General features: G+C 54.1%; 1 protein-coding gene across 1 annotated transcript; it reads right to left on the minus strand.

The window, feature by feature from the left end:
• Positions 1 to 21,160: 21,160 nt before the first annotated feature.
• Positions 21,161 to 26,706, minus strand: IRX1 (iroquois homeobox 1). Its single transcript, XM_032627430.1, has 4 exons — positions 26,167 to 26,706; positions 22,329 to 23,352; positions 21,899 to 21,971; positions 21,161 to 21,605 (listed from the first exon to the last, which is right to left on the minus strand). The coding sequence occupies exons 1-4, from the start codon at positions 26,440 to 26,442 to the stop codon at positions 21,548 to 21,550; spliced, it is 1,431 nt and encodes a 476-aa protein (XP_032483321.1). The 5' UTR covers positions 26,443 to 26,706; the 3' UTR covers positions 21,161 to 21,547.
• Between the last annotated feature and the right edge of the window lie 510 nt (positions 26,707 to 27,216).

The following is a 27,216-nucleotide window of genomic DNA, read 5'->3' on the forward strand; positions in this document are numbered from 1 at the left end:
AGACAGAGGAGATCAGTGATTCCCTTTGGACGCTCCGGGTTTGGAACGCCCACTAGACACCCCACCCGGAGCCCTGCAGAGGGCAATGGGCAGATATGTGGAGGCCAGGCTACAGGGCAGATACCTGGAGTCATCTGCACACTGATGCAATTTATAGTCATCAAGTGGACGAGGTCACCTGGGGAAGTGTAATGAGACAGGAAGAGGATCCATGAATTGTGCCAGAATCCACAGTCAGGAAGAGCCAGTGGAAACAACTGGAAAGAGGTGGACAACAGGAAAGTAAGCAATTCCAGAGCCAAAGGGGATAGTGCTTTCCAGTTACCAGCACTCGGGGGGGCGTCTGGGCCCATGTGCAGAGAGACTGAAGAAGAGGGCAAAGAAAGGGACAAGCAGCAGTTGGATTTTCAAAACCGGAGGATGCGGTGAGCTGGGAGGGAGCAGGCCAGGTGGAGAGGGGAGGGACGCAGCCGCATTCTGGGGGACTCAGGACAGAGGATGGAGGTGGCAAAGTAAACACCGAGTAACATCATTGTTTGGAAGATGTTTCGAATGTAGACACAGTTGATCAAGACAACAAGGTATTTATTGTAGTTTCAGAAGGGAGACATCAGAACACATCTGCATGCAGATGAAGACCATCCAGGAGAGAGAAAACACAAATCAACCTGATAACAGAAAAGAAAAGCCTCTGGTGGAAAAACCAAGTCTTTAGATAGAAGGCAGTGCAGGAGCCCCAGGAGGGAGGCAGCATCCACCATCCTTTGCTCAAGGATGCTTCCTCCTCCTCCCAGGAAGGGACAGTCCCTGGGAACCGACTGGAGGTCCCAGGCTTGGGTTGGGAGACTGAAGGGGTGCTTGTCTGACTCAGGTGGTTGGCGGGGATGACGGGTATTGAGGCTTCAGGAGAGAGGAGGGTGAAGTGGCCGCATCAGTGGAGCGCGAATCCATGAGGAATACGCACGGGCTGTGCTTCCACACATCATCAGTGGCTCACAGTGGCCACCCCGGGCCTTGGGGGTCCCACCCAGCAGCCACAACCCCAAGGGCGTCCTTTCTTGCCCCACACGCGTCTCTGGTAGGGTGGCTAGATTTCCAGTGTAAGTGGGATCATAATAGATCTGAACTCTTGCTGAGTGTCCCAAAGATGTCTAATCCCACCAGCCTTGTGGGATCCGGCAGACAAAGGGAACAGAGGGCAGACACTGGGTCTCACCCCCTCCGCCTGTCCCACCTGCCCCCACCAACGACACTCACTCCCTACAGGTACACGGCCCTCTGGACGCTCCCAGGAGCTCAAGGACAAGATGCTGGCCCTGTGGACTCTATGACAACCTCCCCACAGCTCAGGTCCAGTCTGGGCCAGCTTGGACCTACCTGTCCTGGGCCTTGCTCATCAAAACTCCAGACGTCAGGAGAGAGCATCCATTTTCCTTGAAGGGTGACATCACAGGCGTGGGATCCCTGGCAATTCCAAGGCTTCCTGTGACTTTGAGGGGACATCTCCTCTCCTTCCACCCAACCTGGAGGCTGAGCAGACAGATGGAGGCCCCGGTTGCTAGGGGACTGTACCAGGGAGAGTAAATGTCTCTAGCATCTCAGCTTATCTTCTGGTTGAACATCTCCCTGTAGCAGAAAACGTGCTAACTGGTGTGGCCACTGAGGCTTTTCTCTAACCTCATTTTACATGTTGGGAGGTAAAGGCATCGGTGTTTCCCAGGATGCAGATAATGGCACAAACTGAGTTGGCTGAAACCAGCATCTAAAACTAGAAGAGGATGGAAAACAGTGTGCCGCACAGGCTGTGGTAAGTGTATTTTCATGAAGCCTTTTTGAGTCATAAATGTGAGTGTGAGTATATATGTCAGCGTGTACTGCATGCATTTTTATTTTTGTGCCATGGGTTAGTCTGTGCTTTGTACTTGTAAAAAAGAAAAACAAGTTCAACTCCATGGTCCTAAATGACATCCATGGTCTTGTCCTATCTAAGACATCACAGAGGGGGTGAGTAATCACCCCAGGCTGCCTGGCTTAGTGAAGACAAAAGCCACAACACCACCTGGGCTCCAAAACCCCAGGGCAGTGCACTTTCTACCTTTCCGCCCACTTTTTGTTGTTATCGTTGAGTGTAAAATAGTCACGTGGGCCAATAATTAGAAGAATCACACAGAGGATCCAGAATGAATGCGATGAGGGAGAGGGAAGTAAAAAAGATACATTTTTAAAAAGGAAATTATAATTAACTCATCATCAGACATGATGTCCTAAAGTAGTCAGTGGTGGTGTGTCTTTTGCCCTATGGAGTTACTGCCCAGGCCAGGACCATCTGGCATGTTTGTGGAGCCGCCATGATGGTTTCATAGACATTAATGGTATGCCTGGTGTTTCTGCCTAAAGGGAACAGGGACCCGTTGTATAAATAAAGGGCAGGAAGACTTCCCCCAACCTGCCTGGCAATTCTGTGCCTCTTAGCCTTTCACTAAAGCTCTTTTAAAAAATTCATTTCATAGCCAAAACAATTAATTTTTGAAATTTTAATTTTAGGAACTGAGGAATGCCATTGGGGGCTTTTATCTGAGACATAAGCCCGCTGACACATTTTGCGTTTGGGGACAGTGAAGACCAGCCATTTTCACTGGGAGGATTCCACTACAGGAGGACAAAGGTCCATCTACTAGACATGCCTTCAGTGGGGTCCATATATGTGGTCCATCTACTAGACATGCCTTCAGTGGGGTCCATATATGTGGTCCATCTACTAGACATGCCTTCAGTGGGGTCCATATATGTGGTCCATCTACTAGACATGCCTTCAGTGGGGTCCATATATGTGGTCCATCTACTAGACATGCCTTCAGTGGGGTCCATATATGTGGTCCATCTACTAGACATGCCTTCAGTGGGGTCCATATATGTGGTCCATTTACTAGACATGCCTTCAGTGGGGTCCATATGTGTGGTCCATCTACTAGACATGCCTTCAGTGGGGTCCATATGTGTGGTCCATCTACTAGACATGCCTTCAGTGGGGTCCATATATGTGGTCCATCTACTAGACATGCCTTCAGTGGGGTCCATATATGTTGGCCCCTCAGGATGCACATCTTCAGGTCTAAGTATGTATATAGGAGATGGGTTTTCACCTCCAAGTAGCACTTGAAATATGAAGCCCTTTATTTTTACTTTTCCAGAATCTCATGAGAGGTGCTACCTGTACTTGATGCGCCCTCACGTGATCTACACGTGGTCTCCATGTGTTCATTCTGCACCTGCATTCGTGGACTGGGACGCTCTCCGCAGAACTCAGGTCTGATTTTAAAGGGCATTCTGGGTACAAGCCCAGAATGTCTATGTCTCACAAAGACATAGTTTAATTAATTTTATAACTTGAAGTGGAATGTATTCAAAAATATTTGCATTATGACATTTTTTCATGAAAAAAACTTTTCTTTCTCACTAAAAATAGTCAGAAATCCATATTAGTGTAAAAAATAAACATAAGTCAACAGTATCTTGCCATTTAATAGGGAAGGCACAATTAACATTCTTGTGGATTTTCCTCCAGGACCTTTTTTGGTGTATATGTGGATGAGTACAGAAATATGGCTACATTTATATTTTTCCAGGATTGGGATGAAATCAGGCAACATCCTTCTTTTGTCACTTAGCATCAAGATATAAACATATTCATATCCTTAAATTTTTTTGAAATTTGCTTTTTAATTTTTTTTATTGAAATATATTTAATTTACAATGTTGTGTTAGTTTCAAGAGTACAGCAAAGTGATTTAGTTATACATATATATGTTCTTTTTCAAATTATTTTCCCTTATAGGTTATTACAAGATATTGAGTATAGTTCCCTACTGTACGGCAGGTTCTTGTTGTATACCTATTTTATATATAGTAGTGTATATATATATGTTAATCCCAGTCTCCTAAATTATCCCTCCCTCCCCCCTCTTTCCCCTCTGGTAATCATAAGATTGTTTTCTATGTCTGTGAGTTTATTTTTGTTTTGTAAATAAATTCATTTGTACCATTTTTTAGGTGAAGCATGCTTTTTCAGGCTTGTATATTGTGTGTATATTTTTCCATGCGGTAGTTAATTAGTCTTCTCCTTTGAGACCTTTAATTTGATTCCAGGTTTCACTCTCATGAATAATGCCGTGAACAGAGATCTTTCCCTGAAACTCTGAAGAATGTCCTCACACCCTCCTCGTCTCCCCTTATACTTCCATATACTCTCTTATGTCCTTTTTCTTCTTTAACATAAACGGATAAATGCCCCCTGGATCACTCTAGGGTTGAAAGTCAAAGTTAGTGTTCTTGCCTTGGGGAAAGGCCATTCTGCAGGACCCAGAGTGGAGCCGACAGGCAGAGCCCGAGGTCCGGAGGGGAGGGCAGAGACAGAGCCTCCTTGATGAATGCCTGGAGGCCAGTGGCTTGCCGCGCATTTAGACAGGTTGGTTGCTTGGAGACAACAGAACTTGTTCTTCAGACCCCAGCTGCTCCTCCAGGTCTTAACAGTGATGATATCAGGGGTTCATCGCACAGAATCTGTCCCTGTGATGCCCATGACCCAGATATCGGGGTCGGGGTGGAGGTTCAGTGTTTCCTTTCTCTTAGGGACAGTAGAGCATTTCTGCTCCTTCCTATTAAGTCCATGGTTATGACTGCCCATCTATCGTATTAGGCATTTATAAGTTAGTCATTAAAACATGTATTAGGCTTTTAAAACAGCCCTCCAAATTAAGCAATTTTTAACGGCAATGCAAGAAGCAAAAATGGGGTCTCTTTCCCCAGGAGCATGTCATTTGGGCCAACATGAAAAAAGCCCCAGAAGGCAGTGTGTGTCTCTCTGTCCAGCCTGGAAGGCTGGTAACCAGTGTGGGCTCAGCCCGTTGGCCCGCGGGCTGTTCACAGACAAGTCATGAAGACCTTTCACGTGAGTTCATCCCGTGGCTGGTTCCACGACGGACAACACTCTTCCAACTCAGAAGTGCTAGGGTGCCCCCCAGAGCCGTGTTCCCACGGGCTCACGCCCCTCAACGATGGACGCCAGGTTGCTCCTGTGAGTGGGGTCATCTCTAGACTTTTCTTTCTTGGTCCTTGCTTCCTTCTATGATGGGCTGCTTGGTGTGGACAGGTGTAGACATCTTTTGTACCTTCCTGTGATTGCAATGCAGTTGTTTTCATTTTGTGAGACCGGGGCAGCGCCCAGGTTCTCAGCCCAGCTAAGGGATCGGCTTGTCTTCCTGTTTGCTGTATGCGGTGGTGACCAGAGCACCTCCCCATGGGCTTCCTGAGGAGGGGCAGGTGCTGATCTGCCTTTTTAGGATTGCAGATGGTTTTGTGCAAGACTCTGGCCTTGGTGGTAACAGACCAAGGTGGCCGGCAGGGGCCTGGCCTGATCACTTGCTCTCAGCACGGCGGCCGCCCCGGCTCTGGTTGTTGTGCCGTCTTCCTGTGCACCAACCTCTCTAACTGGGGAGACGCGGGCTCAGCCTCTGCCCGGCAAGGCTTCCGCCTCTGCTCCCCAAGTCGTCTTGTGCACACTCGCCCCCCCTCCCCGACTGTCTTCTTCCCACAGTTTCCCCCAAGAGATATAAAAACCCAAGTCAGTCTTTAACAATACCAGAGCTGGTTCTAATTCACGTTAAGATGAATGAGGCCGCCAACATCTTCCCGGGAATGGAGGTGGGGTGCCAGGAAGAGCTTGCTCTCCACCGAGGGGCCAGGAGGAGCCCTGGGACGGGCACACTGCAGTCATGGAGGGTGTGCCCTTGAGCAGACGACTAAGTCTGTTAGATCTGATGATAAGATTTCTGCTCCTTTTTCAACTCTAACATCTGGGAGTCACTGAATATTCAGATATCACACTCGGCATCTTCCTCTTTCAAACTCAACGGCAGTGGAGCCCATCTCAGCGTCTTCCACAGAACCACAAAGCCCCAACATTAACCCTTCCACACATCCAAACAGTACATCTGTTGAGGTAGAAAGAGCAGGAAGGGAGTGCTGGCTCCCAGCAGGTGAGGTGAGGTCCGGGTGTGGCTGGAACTGAGGTCGCAGCTCGAGTCTGCAGAAGGTCTTGTGTCTGGAAGCGTCCTGATGAAATTGACATTTGGTTCCCTGTGAGCTAAACATCTTATTGGAGATGATCCCAAATGCCACCTCCCTCTTGCCACTCTGGGCCGAAGCCTAACTCGGATGACTGATGGGATTGTGTTGCCCATGGAAGGGCACAGGGAGAGGGCACCTTCCTTCCACCTTGTCACACCTCAAAATGCCCTCTGGCTGTCACCAAGTGGTCCTCAGAGCTGAAAGGACAGCAGTCTAGGAGATGTGAGTTTGATTTAACATGGAACGTTCATTCTCCAATAAGGACGTTTGGGAACTCGGCAGTGAACTGCTATCTGGGATACAGACCGTGACAAAGCAAGGAAATTTGGAGACTCAGAAACCGTCCAACCCGGACCCCCACAGAGCCCCTGGGGATGGCCTCTGTCTGCAGTTGAAACGGGTGTGGACCAAGCTTTCAGAGTTAAGGGTCTTTGGGCAAACGAGCCCACGGGGCGCAGACCAGAGCACAGCAAGATGAATCAGGAGGTCCCACTTTGTGGTTTAAAGTTATTTGCCACTGACAAGAGCCGAAGCTGGAGTCAGGGAGCCTTAGTCATCCAAAACTTGGGTCCTTGGTGTCCTCCTGGGACAGTTAGAAGGCTGGTCACTGATATGCCCTTCCTTGTAATATCACATGTTTCTTCACAAGATTACGTGCTCTTAGACATCACCCTTACGGTCAAAGACATGTCACCATGACAGAACTATCGGCCTGCCCCAAATAAGATTACGTAAGCATCATTATGTGATTGACACAGCGCTGTCATTTATGGGAAGGATCCATTATCTACCTGAATTGAGGAATGGCCACATTTCTATTTGCTATGGTGTATTATTAAAAAAATACTCATAAAACTTCAATATTCAGTTCATATTTTGGTATGAGGACACACATCTTGGACACATCACAAAGGACGAGAAAGAAATAAATAGTTGTACTTATTCTGTAGTGACCTGAATTTAGCATCAGATGTAAAAATCATGACATGAAGTTTTGGTAGAGAGATAAAAGTCGGACCACATGCCGAATGGTATTAGTGGCAGATGTGATCTTCAGAGGGGTGATGGCATTTCCTCCAAATGGGGAGATGTGCTCCTCCGACTTGGATGTCAGCATGATTAACAATGAAAGTATGCTTTGTTCCCCTGCCTTCACATGGTCTCAATATTGGTGGTTATCATTTACTTGTATTTTTAAAATCAAACATTATCCTGCCCCACGTACAGATGCTGCCTCAGTGCTGTTGAGAGCTCGACCATACAGACAGCCGTTCATAACTCTCCAGATCTATGTGCTAAAAATAAGTGCCCTGCGGTATATGCTTTTCCTTTGACTTAACCCAATTATGTACATATACTTACATACATTCCTATGTATACATAAATAACCGATGTTCTCTGCTGGCCCCTCTGGTTTTCAGCCCTGGGACGATTTTTCTTAGTGCCAACAGCCCCTGCACATAGCTGTCTGCCCCCAGACACCCATTAATTGATTGCAAACACAACTTTATTGCAAAATGACTGTAGCTTTATTAAGCAACTGGATTTACAGGCAATAACATAATCAATATAACATTAATATAGCACATAATTAAATAAGATTTCCACAAGGTCCTGCCTGTATCCCGAAATATACAGAGGTTAATTGTTTTCACCGATGGCATTAACCAGAGGGATCTGAAACCAAACTTGGAAGAACAGAGTCCCCAGTTGTGCTTATTTTTGAAGCATTTCATCTGCTACAAAGAGGGAACAAACCCAAAACGCACAGGAATGCTGTATCTCCGTGAATTCCCGCAAGACCCCCTCCCAGGCCCTGGGGGACGGTACTCTCTCGCCGGTTAATGCTCTCTTGATGGACTAAGACGAGAAAGGCAAGTAACAAATTGCATTTAATGTGTGTTTCCTGTCCCCAGAGCAGAAACAAGGCCAACCACCACAGGCTCTTGGAAAGTTACCATAGTATGTGCCACATCTGCTGAAAACGGTAGGACTCAGTCATCCTGGAAGGAAATCAGCCAGCACGGTCCCCCGAACCCTGTGCTGGTATTTAAAACGCAGGGACACCCCCAGCATGCTTCTGCCACGGGCCCAGAAAGCCAAATACTAGGGGGAGGACGCCATGAAGTGGGTGCGCTGTGCATGCACGGCCTGTGGACCGTTCTAAAGATAAACGCTGTGATGAGGAAACGTCCTCGGGAAGGAGGTCCTTAACTCACCAACAGCACACACCTCTCCGCGAGCTCAACCTCCTAGCCCCCGGGGAACCGGCGGGAACCGCCCGCCTCAGGGTCTCCTTTCAGTACCTTGCAACTGGCTGCTGGAACGTTCCAATCCCCTTCCTGGCCACCGACCTCACCACCACCACCACCAAAATTAAGTGTTATTTAAGTGAAGTGGCTGAAGTCACGGTAGCTCTTGAACATCCTTCTTAAGCCGTTCGGCACAACGTACAACTCGATGTGATGAGGGGCGTAGAGGCATCATCGTCAGGGTCCACTTCTTATGGGGAGGGGTCGCTCTGCAGGGAGGCCCCCTCCCCTGAGAAGGTCTCAGTCCAGAGAAAGCGAGGCTGCTGAAGGCCAGGCACAGGCTTCTCTTGCAGGAGGCAGCACATGGGACCCATGTAGATAGGAAACCTGGGATCGATCCAGAAACCAAGTCATTGCTCTTAGCTGGTGAATTTCAGCAGGTTCCGGTAACTTCTCTTTGAGTGAGAACCTCCTAGAGTCTCCTAGAGCCACTCCCATGCAAAGAGCACCAAGACCGTGTTGCCTGGATCCCTGGTGATGGTTGTAACAGCAGCCTCGAGGCCGGGCCAGGAGGCGGGGTGGGGAGGCCGGGAGCCCAGACAAGCAGCCGTGCTGGCACCCTCCCAGCTGCAGCAAGGACCACCGGCCTGGCTATTCCAGAGTTCCGAGACAGAAGCCGAACCTGGGGTGAGCGTGCGAAGCCCTGTGGCCTGCACCCAGGTCCCCATGGCCCCTGCTCTCTGCCTCTGCATTCCCTCCTGCTTCTTCCCCTCTCAGCATCCTCCAGGACAAGGCTCAGGGTGGGCTCACACTGGCCACCCTGGTCCCCACACTGGAATCTCCTTCCTTCTCTCCGTCCACTTGTGGATCCTTAGAAAGTTCCCTTCACCTTGTGGGACCCATTCTTCTACCTGTAAATGGAGGTTTTTTGTGCCTGATAGAGTCCATGAGTCTATGAATATGGGACAAAGCAAGCTGGGGATGTGAAACGCTCTCCAGGTAAACACAGCTCCGCCCCAGCTGATCGAGGTCAAGGAAGAGTTTCTGGGTTTCAGTGACTGTGCTGTTGGCAAGGCTGACCCTTCTCTCCTAATCTGCACCTTCCCCATGCCACCCCTCCACATGGGCACACACACACACACACACACACACACAGAGGCACACACACACACACACGACATGCACACTTCATTTCCTGAGCTATAAACACCTAAAATTGAGGTACAGTTTAGCAAGGTTGCTGGATCCCTCACATCACAGACTGTAAGTTACAGTCATGGGGGCGGGTCTCAATCTCCAGGGTGGGCTGTGCCATCACCTCCCCCTCCTGGGAACGGAGAGACTCATGCCTCCAGCCTTTCTGCACCCCTCTGGCCCCGCCACGCCTTGAAACCAGTCGGCGGCCCTTCAGGGATGCCCTTCCTGGTGTGTAAGAGCCCCCGGAAGTTTGGGGAGACAGAGAGACGGGGAGTGGGGAGCATGGAGGAGGAGGACAGGAGTTTTGCTCTTGGCGGGAGGCAGCCAGGAGATCCAGAGGACGGACTGCACCCAAATTCTTTAGAACCACAGACACCCTGGTTTACGCAGAACACAAATGGCCGTATTCATGGAAAACCAGTGTATGCTTCCCACCGTCAGAGTGTGGGAAATGACATGCCAGCTTGTCCTATTTGGGCATAAAAAGACATTAAGAAAAAATAGCATCGCCTCCTGATGACAGAAAAATGACAACCAGATTCTAAAATACATTGGCTTTGGGATGGAGCGGCTCCGTCCCCAGGGGTGAGAGGAGCATCTGGGGGGTGACAGAGGTCCATGACGGAACGGGGAAGTTCTACCAGACGGCAGCACACCTCATGCAACAATTTCCAAAAGAGGGGCTCCCACAGCCCTAAAACCTCAGAGAGGCAGCCGCACAGCTGGCGGGTGGTCGGGAGGCAGGGAAGGAGCCTGGAAGCTTCTCCTGTTCTAGACTGTTCCCGCAGGCCAGGCATGGTGAGAACCCCGGGCTTCTGGGGCGATTCCTTACCCCAGTCCCCGGGCCCCTAAAATTAAGCAAAGAGTAAATCCCCCCTCACTGCATTGTCAGGGGATTAAATCTGTTACCACACGTAAACTACAAACAGCGCCTGGCAGCCAGCAATTGTTCACTAAATGTCAGGAATTACGATTATCCTAATTCAGGCCCAAGATGACAATGCATCCGTGAGTTCTCATTTCAAACCCACCTCGTTCTCTCACTCTGCCTACGTATGTGCATGCGGTTCATACACAGATGGGAGGGCACCCTGAAGGCAGCAAGCAGCTCCTCAAGGCTGCGTGATGGGGAGACAGGTTCTAACTACCCCTAACATGAGTTGCTTTGACCAGCACATGTGGCCACAGCACCGATTCCTTGCTCACCAAAATGAAAGTTACGTCGACAAAATTCCATCCACCAGTGGACCATCCAGAGAGCATCTTCCTGTACCTGAACCATGCAGGACGGTCACCCCTAAGGGGTCAGCAGTGACATCAGGCTGCCCTGATGTTTCCTCACTTCTCCTTCCAAGACGACATGTTCCTAACATGGGAAAGGCATTGCTTTGAGTCAGATACTCCCTGAGACATAGGAGCTGAAGACCTGAAGTGACCTACAGAGTGAGGGGCAAGGTGGTCGTGTAACTCTGGGAAGACAGACCCTTCTGCTGTCAGAGGGAAGAGACACTGCAGGATGGTTTTTAAAGCCCCAGAGGGATGCCTGCACATCAAAAGCTATTCAAAATGAGCAGTTGACTCTGATCATTGTAAATAGATCAGAAACATGTGTATTGAATCCACCCCCTTAAAATTATGGCTGGGTGTTCCCAAATGCACAACATTTGAACACCTCAAACTTTCTAAAACTATTTGGGGTTCAAAGTAAGCTTTCTAAGGAAAACCAAAGCCACATGTCTTCTGATCCATATATACTTAGCTTATCAAAATGATGTTTGTTTTTTAACAGATATTTGATGTCTGGGGAAGTTTGGGGTCTTTCTTATGGTTTAATTTTTTTTTTCCTTCTTAGAAATGGGAAGAAGTGATTGCCAAGAGAAAATAACTTTACTCCTTAAAGATGAGGCTGGCTTCAAACTTGGCTAAGAAATTCTTTCCTATCTTTATTTTTAAGTGTGGGCGAAGAGGGGAGGGAAAGCAAGGAGGCAAGTAGGTGCTGGGGATTCAAGGCTCTTTCCCTGGAAGCGGTCCTGCACTTGGCTTCCTGGCTCTGAGGGTGGAGGCCAGCTGTGGGCAGCACCCAGCTCTCCCATGGAACTCAGATGGTGCCGCCCACAGTGCTTCATCACTCCTGGAACCAGAGGGGCTTCCAACAACAGCTTATCCTTAGCCTGGCTGTTCATCGGAGGAAAAGCTCTCACGCCTGCATCCTTTCAGCTACGTCCGGAGCAAGTGTCATCCACTTTTTGACTCTCAACTGCGTGAAGAGTAAAAAGAGAAAACACCGTGCACACGTAAAGGTTAATGACGTGCATGGAGAATCAGCGACCCTGGAACGGAGGGGAGATCCTCGGGATGAGGGTCAGGAGATGCTGCTGCCATTGCATGACGAATACGGGACCCACCATACACTTAAGTTCCCGCCATTAAAGGGGGACGGACAACATTGTATCATTTCCTTGTTGACTGTGGGGAGTTGACAAATGGCCCTGCCGGCCACGGATGCAGCAGGATGTCGGGGAAGATCTGCTGTCCCCGTGCAGCTTGGCACAGCCACAGACTGGTGCTTGTAGTGACTGGTGCGGCCCCCCAGGGCCTGTGCAGAGGCAGAGCTTGCACCACACGACGGCCTGGGGGTCCCAGCCCTCCAGAGAGCATGGACGACTCTCACCGCCAAAGATGAATTTGTTTGGTTCTGCAGTGCTTAGAACCTTCCAGTCCCACACTCAGCTCGAGGGTTAATGAACCAGGAAGGGTGACACTCAAGCCCCTTGTCGGCTGATTCCTTAACAGGAAGGAATTCAATGCATCCTGGGATCCACGGGGTGTTTCTCCAAGTGTGGGCTCCACCTGGGCTTCAGAATGACTCTGATTTAAAATGCAGAAGACCCGGTCCCCCATGCCTGCTGAAATGGGAATGGGGAAAGGGCTGCTGGGGAACATGCATTTTGAACACGTTTCCCTAAGGGTCCTGCTGCGCCATTCTCCGTGGGAACGGGGTGAGAGGTATCTGGGAAAGAGGATGGAGGAAGGTAGGTTACCCAGCAGGAGACACGCGGTTCTGGATCTTCATCTCTCCTTATTTGTCTCTCAGCCTCTCTCTCTGTCTCTGCCTGTCTGTCTCTCTCACACACACACCCCCACACCCCACCCTGGGCACCTTCTCTTGATCCCCCACTGCCTCTGCTCTCCGAGTTCACCCAGCAGATCGCCGCACAGCCGCCGGGGCTTTATCTGGAAACCAGGAGGTGATGCCCCGCAGGCCTCGCCCCCTGTGTTCTCGTGCAGGACAAGCAAGGGATCCACGTGCCTCTCCTTCAGGGAGCCCACACCTACCTATAACATTTGCTGACGATGAGACCATTGTAAATCAGCGGGATGTGGAATTCCAAGAGTGACCACTAGAATCCTCCCACGGACAGGACCCTGCAAACCCCAGCTGAGAGGTTCTAGTGGTCATGATTCTTGCTGCCTCTGCAGAAGCACCTGCTGCATCCACAGGAGCCCAGATCAATCTGTCCTTCTGTATACGAAATGCACTTATTTTCCTGCCCAGTTCTCAATGCCTAGTGATGTTTATCATGACATCACATTCAGCATTCATTTCTGCTTTTGTTCTCACATAAATAAGGTGCAGTCTGCTTAGTTAGCTGAGGTTAAATTGACCGACTCCGTCCCAATACGGTGCCGAGCATGAAAACCAGAGTCCTGACCTCAAACAGCCTCAACGAGGACGGATAGGAAAACGAAGCTCATGGAACTCTTCTAGAAAAATCAAAGGGATGTGAGGAACTACACTTCCACCCTAGCCGTGGTGATCCATAGAGACTTGCCCGCAACGGACAGTCCAGTGCCAAGAAGAAAACATGCAAGTGACAAATTCTAATTCGGGGACAAATTAGCATAACAATATCTTTAAAATGTTCTAAGTTGGAGGACTCATTTGCAACTTCATCAGAATGTAGGGGGATCTAGTGGTCTGATGAAAACGTATTTATTTATACCTGAGCCCAGGGAGCAGCGCAGAGAGCGTATGAGAAAGATTTGTCCACGTGGCTTAGTCACACGTGAAGTGCACACACATACAAAAGCGGAGCACACACGAGGCCGACCCACCCAGAGCCACCTGAGGCCCCTTCAGGGTGGAGCCAGGATGAGCAGCCCAGGCTCTCCCTGGCACCATTGTAAGAGCGTCAAACCATGGACCTCAAACAGGGGCCCTGGTGTCAGGCTCGGGGCTGGGGATCAGCCACTCCATTAGGGCTTATGTTATTGTAAGATCTTTCAGCCAGAAACCAGCTGACATTCCAGCCACATGTCTGCCCAGAGATGGTTCCACTTAGGAGCAATACATACATCCATTCATATATAATCAAAAAAAAACTGTGAAAGAGAACAGGAAGGGAAACAATCTTACTAGAAACTTGAACTTTCCCTGCACATCTTCCCCTGAAACCCCATGTTTTCAATTATGCCATACTGAATCTATATTGATGCTAATATGTTTGCATTGCTGGCTTTCATTTTATTTTTTTTTACAACTCACCACAGGACAGCAAAGTCAAAAATATACCATTCTGATCAACAGGACACATCTGCGGTGAATCCACACAGAAGCAATTAATTTCCTGGTGGTATTTTTACACTGGGGGCCCGATGCAGGACCCCATTATACAAACAAAAACTCCAGACAGCTCCTGCTGCCTGATAAAAAAATAAATCAGATTGCAGAGGGCTGTTTGGCCCAGGACTGCTACAGGCTATGACTTGTAATGAGGCATCCCGACACCAATTATGAAGCTTATTAAAGACAATTGTCCAACTTGTTCTAAGTGTAACCTATAATCATTCTAAAGAAGGCAGACCCCTGGAAGCAGCGGCCGGCCGCCCCCTCGCTCTGCAGCGTGGACTGCACGGCATAGCCGGGGTTCGGATCGAATCACGGAAGCGGTAGGACTGTGTCTGGCAAATTGGTCAGGATAAATGTGTTGGAAGGGCAGGTGAAAATCACAACTGCTCAGCGGTAATTCACCCACCAGCGCCCCCCTGCCCTCAAACACCTGCCAGGGAAGGGTCCAGAGACCCTCCAAAGCAAACATCACCAGCACAGTATTTTACTACTACTTATTCTGAATCTTCTCTAAGGTTGCAAAAGCAATATTTCAATGTACTCTTTCAGGAGGGGAAGGGAGAAAAAAAAAAAAGATTAATAAAGATGTTAGGAGGATGAACTGCTGTGAGATTTGGTTAATTATTCCCCACAGGACTGCCCCAGCAATCTGCTGACATTTAGCCCCGACCTTGCAAATCCTCAGTAAATATTAATATATCAACTCAAATAGGGACCGTGGTTTTCTTGGTTCACGGAGCTCGGAGAGATTTGCCACAGTGGGGAAAAATAATGTGCAGAACTGAGGAGATGCGCTGCTTTGATTCCACCTTCTGCTACGCACATGAGCCGGGAACGTCAACAAAATGGCAATGCTGTTCCTTCGCCACAGCCGTACAGTGACACTTCAGATGCCTTTGCTTCCCTTTGTACGGCCTGCTGGAATAATCCCAAAACCACAGTGGCAAGAGATTAGAAAGGAGGGAGAGGAGACTCGGGTAGAGGAGAAATCGCAGTTGATTATCTGCAAGGCTGGAAATTTTAATAATGTGGAGGCCCGCCCTCTACTCCAATCCACTTCTCCAGAACCGTGGGCCCCGGACAAGGGCAGGGGAAAGCACCCCTCCCAGGCTCTGGGACTCAGCCTCCCCCTCCCCCATTGCCGCCTGCTGCCCTCCTGGATCCAGGTCCACACAATCCCAGAAGCATATATCCCAGCATGGAAATGGCTGGTTTTGACTGAGGGCTTGCCAAAGGCGAGGAAAAAAAAAAAAAAAAAATGGTGGTTGCTTTTTAAATTTTGCCCTACCTGTGCTAGCGGTGGTGGTATTTTTGGAGGTTTTCTTTTCCATGCCTCAAATTCAGATAGCTGTTATTGACACATCCTCTCATAAATATTGTGAAATTCCTAACGGTTGGATGTTTGCTGAGGGCCCAGGAGGCCTTCAAAGTTCCTGGGTGTAAGAAAGGGGCTTCCTGGGCCACATTTGGCTATCAGATGCACTGTGCCGCAGAGTTAATGCGTGATTAATTTTATTCATAAAAATGTTAATCACTTCATTGTGAGATCTTTTTAACATTCACCGCAGCCAGCACCTTTTTAATTTCTCTTTCCCACCGTCTCGCAGATGTATTTAATATTTTCAGGCATTGCCGCAGCTACCCGAGGACCCGGCAATTAACCATACGTTTAAAATTCAGTAACAAGCAAAGCTACAGCAGCGACAAACAAGCAAACGGGAAAAGACACAGGGAGGAGAGACTGCAAGTGGCCAGCCCGCATGGCTCCCTCCGTCTGCAGTCGCCCCCTGACCTTCCCCGCCCTCCGGGCCTCCCTCCCCGGAGTGCCTGAGCTCCGACGCCGCGGAGGAACCCGGACAGCATCTTCCCCGCTCGAAAGGGCAGTTTCAAGTAGAAGGAATTAAGAAAAAAAATGCCCTTCGGTTTCAAGGATGTAAACCGTCTCGGAGTTATTGCCACCACTGCGCTCTGCTCCCCGAGCCCGGGACCCCGCGGACTGCGGACAATGGGGACGGTGGGGCGGGAGTAGGTGGGTGCGTCGGCCCCCTGGTGCAGCCGGGCCATTGTGTCCCCGCATTCCGCCAGTGCTCAGTCCGCTGGGTAAATGGATTAAGGGATCAGAGACACCCGCGGCGCCTGCAGAAACCGAACAGCGGCCCGCAGGAAGAGCTGCACTTGCGCCCAACCCGGGCCGGCGGGCGGGCATGCTGGAGGGGGCGGGTAGGGCGTCCACCAGGCCTGAGCACCCCGAGGGCCCTCCCAGAGCCCCCGCTGTGCTGCCCGCTCCCCTGGTGGGCTCAGGGCCACCGCCTTCTCTGACCTCCCACTGAAGACAGTTCCAGAATTTCCGACCACCCCAGGGGCCTCCCCAACCTGTGCTACCCGGGTGACTTGCATGGGCCCTGGGCCTTCTCCTCCACTGAAAACAAATGATAAGAAAGAAATGTTAAGGCTGCGTGATACAAAGATGAATGGATATATTGATAGTATCTATTGACACGTTTTCCTCCACCTAAAAGAAACTTTTCTTTTCATCTGAAAAGAAATTAAATATTTTCATAAGCCTCTAAAAGCACTGTGGCCCCAGGCCCTGTGGTCCCTGTGCCACCGGGTCCCCTCTGTCCTCCCTGTGCTGCCCCAAGAGGTCCCATTTTCAGATGTCTGTACTGGGAGGGAGGGGTATGCATCCAGCTGCAGTAGCTGGGGCACAAAGGCAGCCAGCAGGCCCCGTGGGATGACCTTCTGAGGCCTCTCAGCTCGGAGCTATAATTAGGGCCACTGGCTCAGAGGGGCGCTGGGGCAGACCTGCAGGCTCTCTGGCCCCAGCAGAGCTGAGAGGGGACGGCTGCGGAGCTTTTTACTTGGAGAGACCAGTCACCCCATGCCCCTGGGTGGACAGGCGCAGCCCTGGAAACCTTTCCTGGGGGCACTGTCACTACTCCTAGCATGCACCCCTCTACCTCCTTGTTCTACCTCCGGGCCCACCCAACCCTGGATTCACCACCCCAGGGCCAGCCCTCCCCCGCTGACCCCCCCACCTGGAGCTGCATCCCCCATTTGAGGCCAGAGAGATGAGACAGGAAGCTCCCCAGGGCCAGGCAAGTCGAGGGGCCACGAGGCACAGGGCGCGCGCTCAGTATCAGGGCCCCAAAGCTTCCTCTCTCCGGCCGCTGGGAGGAGGCCTGAGTGCCTGCCTGACTGACTCATGCCCCAGTGCTGGGCCCTGCAATGCGGCCCGGGCAGCCCAGGCGGGGAGCAGAGACCGCCGGAGGCTGGGCAGGCTTCCCAAGCCCCTACGGCCTGTGTACCCAAAACCTGTGCCAAGCCACCCCCCACCAGCAACCCTCTCTGGGCTTAGCTTCCTTCCCTCCTTTCTGACCTCCAACTTGAATGCCCCAGGGGCAAAATCCCATTCCCACTGGCACACTTCCCGTACCACTTTTGGGACAGTGCTTTGGGCTCCAATCTCCCCATAAACCCCAGCAGCCACCCGGCAGCCTCAGCCCCAGCCTGACCCTGCCTCGGCCACCTGGCAACCCCGGGCCTGCCGGCACCATCAGGAAACCCCAGGGCCGGAGGGCCAGAAAGAGTCCTCGGCTTAGGAGAGGGGTTCGGGCAGAGGGGCCAGGGCCCTGCCAAGGCCTCCACTACAGGGAAGAGGACCAGCGCCCAGCCTAGGGCGTCACCACCACGGGTGTGTGCCCACCCTGACCTCTCTCTCTCCTTTCCCCCTCTCTCCCTCTTCTCCGGCTTCCTAGCTCCCCGGCAGTCCCATCTACAAGGACGACTGAAACTTTATAGGGCATGATTCATCGGGTGGCAGCCCTTCGGAGTCACGGCGAGTATTACATTAATCAGTGTCAGGCCACTAAAACCGAGATATGAATATGAATTCTCCATATTGCAGGCGAGATAAATGGGCTGGTGATTATAATTGATCGGGGGAGGGAGGGAAGGAGGGTGGGAGCAGTGAGATATCAGAGACCAGCGGGTCACCGATTGGGATGGGGCCTGCACCCACCCCCCAAGTCCTCAGACCAGCAATGTCTGAGGGGAGATGCTGGTCTAGAAAAACCACACCTGGATCATCTCCCCGTCACCTCTGCCGGCCTGAGCTGGAGCAGAGAGGAGGTCTCCAAATCGGGTTTCCTCTTTACCCTCTCCCCAAAAATAAGACCTAATAAAGACAGAAGCCTGCTGTCCCGGACACGGGGTACCCTTTCTATGGGAACCTGGTCCCTGAGGAGGAGGGAGGCCAAGTTGCCAGCATTAATCCAGTGGACATCCCTCACCCTTACCCACTTTCAGGTTTAGTCTCCTCCTTACAGGACTACTGCCACCCTCTGAAAATGTGCTGGGTACCGGAAGGGGAAGGTGGGAGAGAGCACCTCTGTTCACACAGAAAGTTCCAGAAGAACTTCCACTTTGGCTTTAAAGAGAAGGGGGTTTCTATGTGCACTCCCAGATATTTCAGGTGCTGAAACACTGGGCTCATCAGGACCTCCCTGTGGGGTATCGCACACCCCTAGGTGTGCACACCCTTAGGTGGTTGCAGTGGTTGGGAAAGATGTAAACAAACAGCACACAAAGGACACAAATGCTTTTCAATGCTCAGTTAAAAATTCATGTCTAGCTCTTCAATGGAGGAAAATTATTCTGAGGCTGGCAATCTGATTTCTTTGCAGTAAAGCTTTGGTCCCCAGGAGTGGGGCACGGACCCTTCACGACTTCTAGGCCACAGGGTTCTGAGGCCTCAGACCCCCCCTGGTGGCTCAGCCACCTGGGCGGCAGCATCCAGGGGTCCCAAACGTATTGGATAGAAAGAAATAATGGAAATATGGGTTGAAAGCAGAAACACCTGCATGGACCATCCTATCTGATTCTGGGGTTTAGGGGTAAAGACAGTGGAACTGGGCCAGGGGCAGAGGACGCCATAGCCCACCTGAATCCCACCTGCTGCTTCCTGCAGTAGCTCAGAAGGGGTTTCCCCGCACGTTTTGGTCGCCGGAACAGCTTGTCTGTGGGCCAAGAAGGCACTTCCTCATCAGAGGAGCAGAGCACTGCTCCTCTAAGATCTGGCGGTGCGTACTCTCCCAAGAACACAGGAGTCGTCGGGTCCCAGAGGTCAGGGTGGGACCCAAGGTTCTGTTCCAGAGCTCTGGAATGGAATGGGGAGCGGAGGGCCGCACTGTCCCCTGCAGTCCTAGCCTCGAGGACAGGCCAGGAGCTCCTCTCTGAATCGGCAAGGGTCCCTGGGGACAACGCGAACACCCGGAGTGGAGCCTGGTCCTAGCCCTTCTCCCCAAATGCCAGCAGCCTACACAGTAGGCCCAGCAACACACACTCCCGATTTCAAACAAGTGGGTGGCACTCTAGAACACAGAGGAAGCCCCTCCAACATAATTCGAGGCTCGCGTCCACAGCACCCCCAAAGCCAAGGGCCCCCATATTTGGGGCCCTACCCCAGGAGCGAGATTGACGCCTCCACCAGGGCCCTATTCCGCTTGCGGCCCATAGAGGGCGCCTCGAGCTCGTCCGTTCGGACTGGAAGCGGCTCCACCGCGGCCGCCGCCCGCCAGCCGGCCCTCGGCTCGGCTCCGCGGCCCGGCTCTCCGGCGGCTCCACGCTCCGCACCCGCGCGCCCCGACGTGCCGTCGGGCCACGCTTGCCGCGGCCGCCCCTTCGCGCTTCCTCCCGCCTCTGGGGCGGCAAGCGGGGACCTTTTCCTCTAGACCGATGGCGGCGGGGGAAGGCGCTGGAGAAGGACGCGGGCGCGGGGGGCGGCGGTCCGGTGGGTGGCGCCCGCTGGTTCTGGGCACGAGCGCCCCTTTCCTCGCCGCAGAGGAGCCAGGGACAGCCGGCCGCACCCGGCTTTCTCCTCCCGCAGCCGCGTCCCTCGCCGCCGCGAGCGGCCCCGGAACAGCGGGTCCCGAGGGTCTCGAGGGCGAATCTGGGGCACGGCTCGGGGTCGGGGAGGGCCTGTCCGACCCCGGGGACTCGGCCTCCTCCCCACTGGGCCGGGTACCTCCGCAGCCCCCATCCTCACTGGCAGTTTTACAAAGCCTGCTTTCGCGGTGTTCACCAATTCAAGGGTCCTGCACCCTCTGGAAGTGCAGGCTGTGCATCCCGCTCCGCACGCCCCACGGCCCGCAGTCCTGACGAGTGCGGTTCCCGAGGCTCCGGGCCGGCTCCTTCTGCATTGTTTCCTACCATCACTCCAGCTACCTTCCAGGCCAGCGGCCATTTGGGCGTTACTGGCTCCTCGGCTCGCTCGCTGGGTGCGCCCAGTGCAGGGCGCATGAGTTTAAAGGGGCGTCCCTGGGAGACCGAAGCCCGCTCCCCTCTTTGTCACCCACACACACTACTGCAGCCCCGTCGCTCACACGCCCAGAGAACCACGGAGCTGCATCCCTGGCAGGAGAGTTAAAAAAAAAAAATTCCAATTTCTCCACGTGTGATTTAGCCAAATAACTAAAAAATACACTGAAAGCAAAATTTCATACTCCATTATGTCCTCATTCTACCTATGAAACGCCCCGACGCCACGATGCACCGCTGAGACAACTGGTTATAAACTGATTTCAAATACGAAGTCCTCCTTTGGGGAGAGGATTGGAAATTCTTTTCACTTTCCCCCCATCGTTGCCCACTTCAAAAAATCGTTTTATAAACTGCCTAAAATCGAACTCATTTATGTCTTGAGAAGGGCGTGTCCAGATAAACGTGTAAGAGTTGGAAAGAACTGAACTGCCAACAAGGATTGACCTGGTGACATTAACAAATGCAACACCGATCAGGAGACTGAGAAGCACCCGCCTTTGGGGTGGAAACTCCCCCGGAGCTTCTTTCCCCAGCCACAGGCACTAGAGCCCTGCCACGATGCCAGGATTCCTGATTCCAGGATTGAGGACGCCCCCAGCGACACCCAGCCACACACAGCAGCAGGAGCAGTGGCCATCATTTCATTTAGTTTATTAGACAAAAATATATGATTTAGACAGGTTCGCTGACGCGCTATTTACAATCTGAAATCACTCTATATACAGAAGGAAAAAAAAAAAAAAGAAAGAAAGACAGAAGCACATGGGGGCATTTACCGAACTGATAATCGCCCGGAGCACGGTGACGGCCCCCCGGGGCGGCGGGCAGAGGCCGGGCTGCCTGGACGCGAGCTCGGGCCGGACGAGCCCCTTTCTGCAGAAAGCGATGGATGGGAGTCTTTGACTTCGTTGCCAGATTTGCCCTTTACACCAGTTTGAAATATTTGTCTTGATTCCTCCCTCACCCCCTCCCTCCCGAACTTCTCCCCCCTCCCCCCGCAAAAGTAAAAGAAGACCCTGGATCAGGCTGATGGGAGGGCTGCTAGGATCCTCGGCGTCCCCTCCTGCGGGGCCAGCGAGCTGCAGGGGAAACACAGCAAGACAAGAAGAACACAGCGCTGTCAGTGGATGGAAGCTGGGACCCAGCATGGCCGGTGCTGCCAGCCAAGCGCCTGGGGGGCGGCGTGACCTGCCCCCGCGAGGCTCCCGGCTCGGGAGAAACCGGGGCGGACTACGCTGGCCCGGGCGCCCGGCTGGTGGACAGCGCCCCAGCCACGCTAACTACGCGACCCCTCTGCCGCCTGCCACTGCTCAGCCTCCGGCCCCCGAATCGCCCTCGCCCCTACCCAGAGGTAAACACCAACGGCACTCACTTGTCGCGCACGGGCTGGAAGGGCGACTTTAACTGCTGTGCCGGCGAGTCCGGCCTGGGGATGAGGTCTCTCTCTGCGAGGGAGGGGAAGAGGCAGAGCGTTAGGGCCGAGAGACAGTGGGGGGAAAGGGGTGCCGCAGAGGGGCACAGGCCTCCTCCCCCCCCCACACCCCGCCCAGTCCCTGGGAAGTGTCTCCAGGGAAACCTCCCTGCCTCCCCCGGGACAGGCCAGCGGGTAGAGCTCAGCTTTCTCGGGAGAGCCGGAGGGCTGTGGCCTCGCTCCTTGAATTCAGGCAGGGATTACTGCTCAACCCCGAGCTCAGCGGTCACCGCCTCTCACCCTCCGGGGCCAGAGCTCCCCTCCATCCCCAGCATCGCCCGGGCTCCGGATTACTGGCCTGGGGCAGGGCGGACGTCCCGGGGCGCCGTACCTGGGAGCGAGGGGCTGCTGCGGGACGAGGCCTTGTCGCCGTGGAGCACCCCCGCGGCCACGGTGACGGGTGGCTGCGGCGGCGGCGGCGGCGCGGACAGGTGCGGGCCGTGGGGCGCGCCAACGCCCAGGAAGGAGCGCACGTTGAGCAGCGAGCCCTGCGTGAGGAACGCGCCGTTGGTCCAGTTGGAGAACTTGCCGATGTGGCAGGTGTACAGTCCGTGGCTGGGCAGGAAGGCCGGGTGTTGCAGCGGCGCGCCCGCGGGGGGCCCGTGCGTGCCCGCATGGCCGGCGGGAGGCGGCGAGGCCTTGGGCGCGCCGTCGGGGCTGGTGGCCGTCTCGGCCAGCGACCAGATCTTGGGCTTGCTGTGCGGCGCGCCCTGCAGGCCGCCCGCCGCGGCGCCCGGACTCAGCAGGCGCGTGCTGCCGGGCTCCGGGACCTCCTTGGCCAGGCCCAGGGGGGAGTCTTGGGGCTTGAACGTGTCGGCGGCCGCCAGCGGCGAGCCCTGGTCCCGGGCGAGGGCGGCAGGCGCGGCGGGCGCGCGCGGCGCCTCGGCTTTGTCCTCGTCATCCTCGTTGCTCTGGTCGCCGTCGTGCTCGTCGATCTTGTCGATGTCGATGCTCTCCAGGTCGATCTCCTCGTCGTCCTCGGCCTTCTCAGGGTCCCCCTCGGTATCGCTTCCGAAGAGAGTGCCGTCCTCCTGGTCCTTGCTGCGCGCGCCCCACGTCACCTTGTTCTCCTTCTTGAGGCGCCGGCGCGCGTTGGCGAACCAGGTGGAGACCTGCGTGAGGGTCATCTTGGTGATGATGGCCAGCATGATCTTCTCGCCCTTGGTGGGGTAGGGGTTCTTGCGGTGCTCGTTGAGCCAGGCCTTGAGGGTACTGGTACTCTCTCGCGTGGCGTTCTTGGGCCGCCCGGGATCCCCGTACTGGAACTGCCCGTAGGGGTAATAGGCCGGCGCCGTGTGGGCGGCGAAGGTGGCGGGGTGCACCCCGGGGTTGTCCTTGAGCTCATACTGTGAACCCTGCAGCCACAAGGCCCAGCGAGGGAGTAGAGAGAAAGCGGGGGGGGGGGGTGGAGGGAGGGTGTGAGAGAGAGATGAGTCCCCCAAACTGGGAAAGTGGGAGGCAGACGCTCCCGCCGGCTCCAGAATGGGAAGCCTAGTCCTAATGCACCACCCGGGTTGGAAGAGGGTGTCAGACCAGAAGCTGCCTCCAGAAACTGCCCTTCCACCAATCATGGAGATATTTTTGTCACTCAAGAAAAGTTGCAGAATCCTAGAATCTCTAGAAGACCACAGCGGGAGCCGTAGCCCCTAGGATTTCCCTAGGCCGCCCGCAGGGCCCCCAGCCCCACCTCCCAAAACAACTCCAGAAGCCCGGGTGTCCAAGTTTATCTCACACTCGCTAGAGGGGAAAACCTTTTAACCAGGCTGATAAAACAGTTTCTCCAAACCTAGAGAACCAAGAGCCCAGGCCCCCTCCCTTTGACCCTGAGGGGGTCAAACAAAATAAACCATCCTGAGTTTTCTGAGAGTCCAAATCCACCAGCAATTTAAAATGAAAGCACACTCCTTTTTAGCTCCCAAATTAACCTGCATAGAATGGCTCGCCCGCCCCGCACTTAAAGGTCTACAGTGGGTGACAGGTAATTTAAAATTTTAATCCTAGCCATCACCAACAACAATAACAAAAACACCGTTTGTTTTTTTTTAATACAAAGAGAGGGTTTATCCGGTAAAACATTAACGGGAGGGCCCTGAGCACCCACCGCGCAGAGCAGAACTGTTTCCTAGGCCTCTGCTCGGAGACTTTATCTCTCAAGTTTGACTTTGATCAGGAGCAAGCCAGCACAAACTGTTTGCAAGGCATTTAGAGGCCGTGATTTATTTGCAATCAATATTCTTTTTATCATCGGTAGTAAAACACAGCAAGTCAAATTATCCCATCAGGTTTTTTCGGTAAATAACATTTTATCTTTCTAACAACCTCATTAGGCCTCATTATTACCATAAATTGCCCAGACAGACATTCACTCACAATTTTATCTTTTGGACTTCCAAATCCCCAACCGTAAAGGCTTGGAAACCTAGACCTAGAATTTGGGTTTGGATTTAAGCTTCCTTTCCAGGAAGCATCAGGAGACCAGGAGGAAACACATGCGCACGTACATCTACCTTTGGGGGCGGGGTGGTTGGATTTGTATATAGTTTCCCCTCCGTAAAAGAGAAAAAAAGCAAGCATCTCCCTTCCCAACCTCACTACAATGGGAGCAGATCCTCGCCATAGAGGCCCCCCTCCCCTACAAACGCACGCGGGTTTCCCAACTGGCACACATCTGTATTCAAAATTTCTGTAAAAAAATTATAATCCTCCATGTAAAAATTGTCGAGTTGTTGTGTTAGCAGAGAGGGGAACCGGGACTCTGGAGAAAGTTGCAAAAAGCAGAAGATTTCTTTGACTAATTAGTTCGGTGGTCGAGGCCCGGAGACAAGGTTTCTCCGGCCAGATTTCGTTTTTGCCTAATCTTTGCAAAATGTACTTTGCACTTTTCTAATTATTTTCGTTGTAACTGTAAGGAAGACATTTCGGCCTCGTCTCTGCTGGGAATTCTTTTTGAAAGGATACCTTGTAAATCTCTCAACGCTTCCCCCTGCATCCCGGCCGCCAGAACAAAATGGGAGCTGATCTTTTTTGATAGCAACCGATCTGAAAGGCAGCTGGGGCCGCTTTCAGAGAAATAGGCTTTCTTTTCAAAACTACAAGAAAAGTTACAGGAAAACACACCGGCCGCTTTGCTCCTTTACTATTGTCGGGTATGTATTTCCTGTCTCTTCTTCGCGGAGTGGGGAGACGTGGCGGGGGTGTGTGGGTGGGCGGGGGGGGGGTCCTCGCAAATTGCGTGACCCCGCGGGCAGCAGTGCAGGAGGGGTCGGCCTCCCCGACCCGCGCGCCCGGCGAGCCATTCCCAGCAGCCCGAAGTTTAAGGCAGACTTTGCAGTCAGACCTAGGAAAATGGACCCTTTAGATCAACGGCCCCGCGGAGCATGAAATTTGCAGCCCCCGACTCCTCCATGTGACACCCACTGGGCAGGAGCCTAAGAGGACAGCATTTATTTTAAGCCCAGGGACACCGCTCTCTTCAATCCTCCATTATGCAACGCAGGAAGAAAAGTGCTTTTCTTTCGGTGCAAATGAAATGAAAACTTTGGCAACTTATGAAAGTCAAAGCAAACACCGTTTCAGACGCCAACAATTATTTCGCCTTCATTTTTTGTTTAATTTCAAATTTGCGCTCAAGCCTCTAAAAGACCCCTCGGCCTGTCGGATCTCCATTGTTAGGTTTATTTTGACCGCCTCTACTACGCTTTGAAGGGTTCAGATACAACTGCAAGAGCCCTGCCAAAGAGGGAGAAAATCGAGTCTCCCTGGCTCAGCCCAAACGCTGAAATGGTCGCGCCAGCGGGGCCCGCGGACCGGGAAGGGGCGTCCGGGTAAACCGGGCCGAGCCGCCCCGCCGCCACCGAGCCAGGGGCGCCGGGCGAGATTGGCCCCGACCTCCAGCGCCGGCCGCGCGCCCCGGGCCTGCTCCCGCGGCCTGCCGACTCCCAGCAAGACCCCCTGCGCAGCCCGAGCCTCCCACCTCCCGGCTTCCCGGGGCCCGTGGCGGGGCCGCTCCCGGCCGGCCTCTTCGAGCGCCCGCGGCCACCAACTCCTCGGCACAGCCGGCAGGGCCGATCCGGCGCCCGCTCTCGCCTCCCGCGCCCCGAGCTGCCCCGGGACCCGGGCCTCGGGACCCGGGCCGCGTGCGGGGCGCCGAGCAGGCCAGGCTCACTCACCATCTGCGAGAAGAGGCTGAGGTCCGCGGCGTAGGGCAGGAAGGCGCTGTAGTTGGGCGCGCCCGCGTACGGGCCGGCCGCCGCGTACATGCCCAGCACCGAGGTGACGGCGGCCGCACCCGCGCCCGCGCCCAGCTCCGCCGCCCCGGGCCGGCCCGACGAGGCGGCGGCGGCCGCCGCGGCAGCCGCGGCCAGCACTCCCGGGCGCTCGCCGCCGTAGGCGCCGGGCCCCGCGGCGCTCAGGTACTGCGGGTAGCCCAGCTGCGGGAAGGACATGTCCGCGGACTCGGTGGCGGCGGCGGCGGCGGCGGGCAAGTATTAAAGGGTGGCGGGGAGCGGGGGAAGCGCAGGGGGCGGGGGAGGCGCGGTTTGGGGAGCGGGCCGCCGGCCGGGCGCGCTCGGGCCGGCCCGGAGGCGGGGGCCGGTGGCTGCTCCTCGGCCGGGTGCTCGCTGGCGCCCGGCTCCCGCCTGCGCCCGGATCCGCGATCGCGCGCCGACTGCGGCGGCCGCCCTCCGCTCGGCGGCGGGGCTTTCAGACACAATTTGAAGTTGATGCTTTGATTGGCATCCCCTTGAGCGCTGGCCCCGCCCCCGGCTCCCCTCCTGCCCCCTCCCTGCCTCCCGCCCGCCCTCGCCGGCTGCTCCCGCCCCTCCCGGCGAGCACGTGGTGCCCAGCGCCGGCCCGGCCACCTCCTCCCGCGGTGGCCGCGCGAGCGGCCGGGCAACGGGTGCGGGCCCGAAGGCCGCGGGCTCCTTCCCCGCCGGCCCCCGGGGCTGTCTGACAACCTGTCGACGCCGGTTTACAGCTGTCGGACACCGCAGCTGGCCGTTTCGCAGCCGAGGTGTGTCCTGCTTGCTCACAAAAAACACCTCGGCGCCTGCTTTTCCACCGTTCGGGCGGCGGGGAAGGGGCGGGCGGGAGCGCGATGACAGCCGGCGGGGAGCGGCCTCTCCTCCGAGGTCCATGCTGCCTTTGGCTCCCCGGGTCATCTTTGGCGGAAGTGCCACGAAACCGGCGTGGAGCGACACCCCGACGCGGGCGTGGCGTCC

Source organism: Phocoena sinus, chromosome 3 (assembly GCF_008692025.1).
Source record: "Phocoena sinus isolate mPhoSin1 chromosome 3, mPhoSin1.pri, whole genome shotgun sequence".
Lineage (NCBI taxonomy): Eukaryota > Metazoa > Chordata > Mammalia > Artiodactyla > Phocoenidae > Phocoena > Phocoena sinus.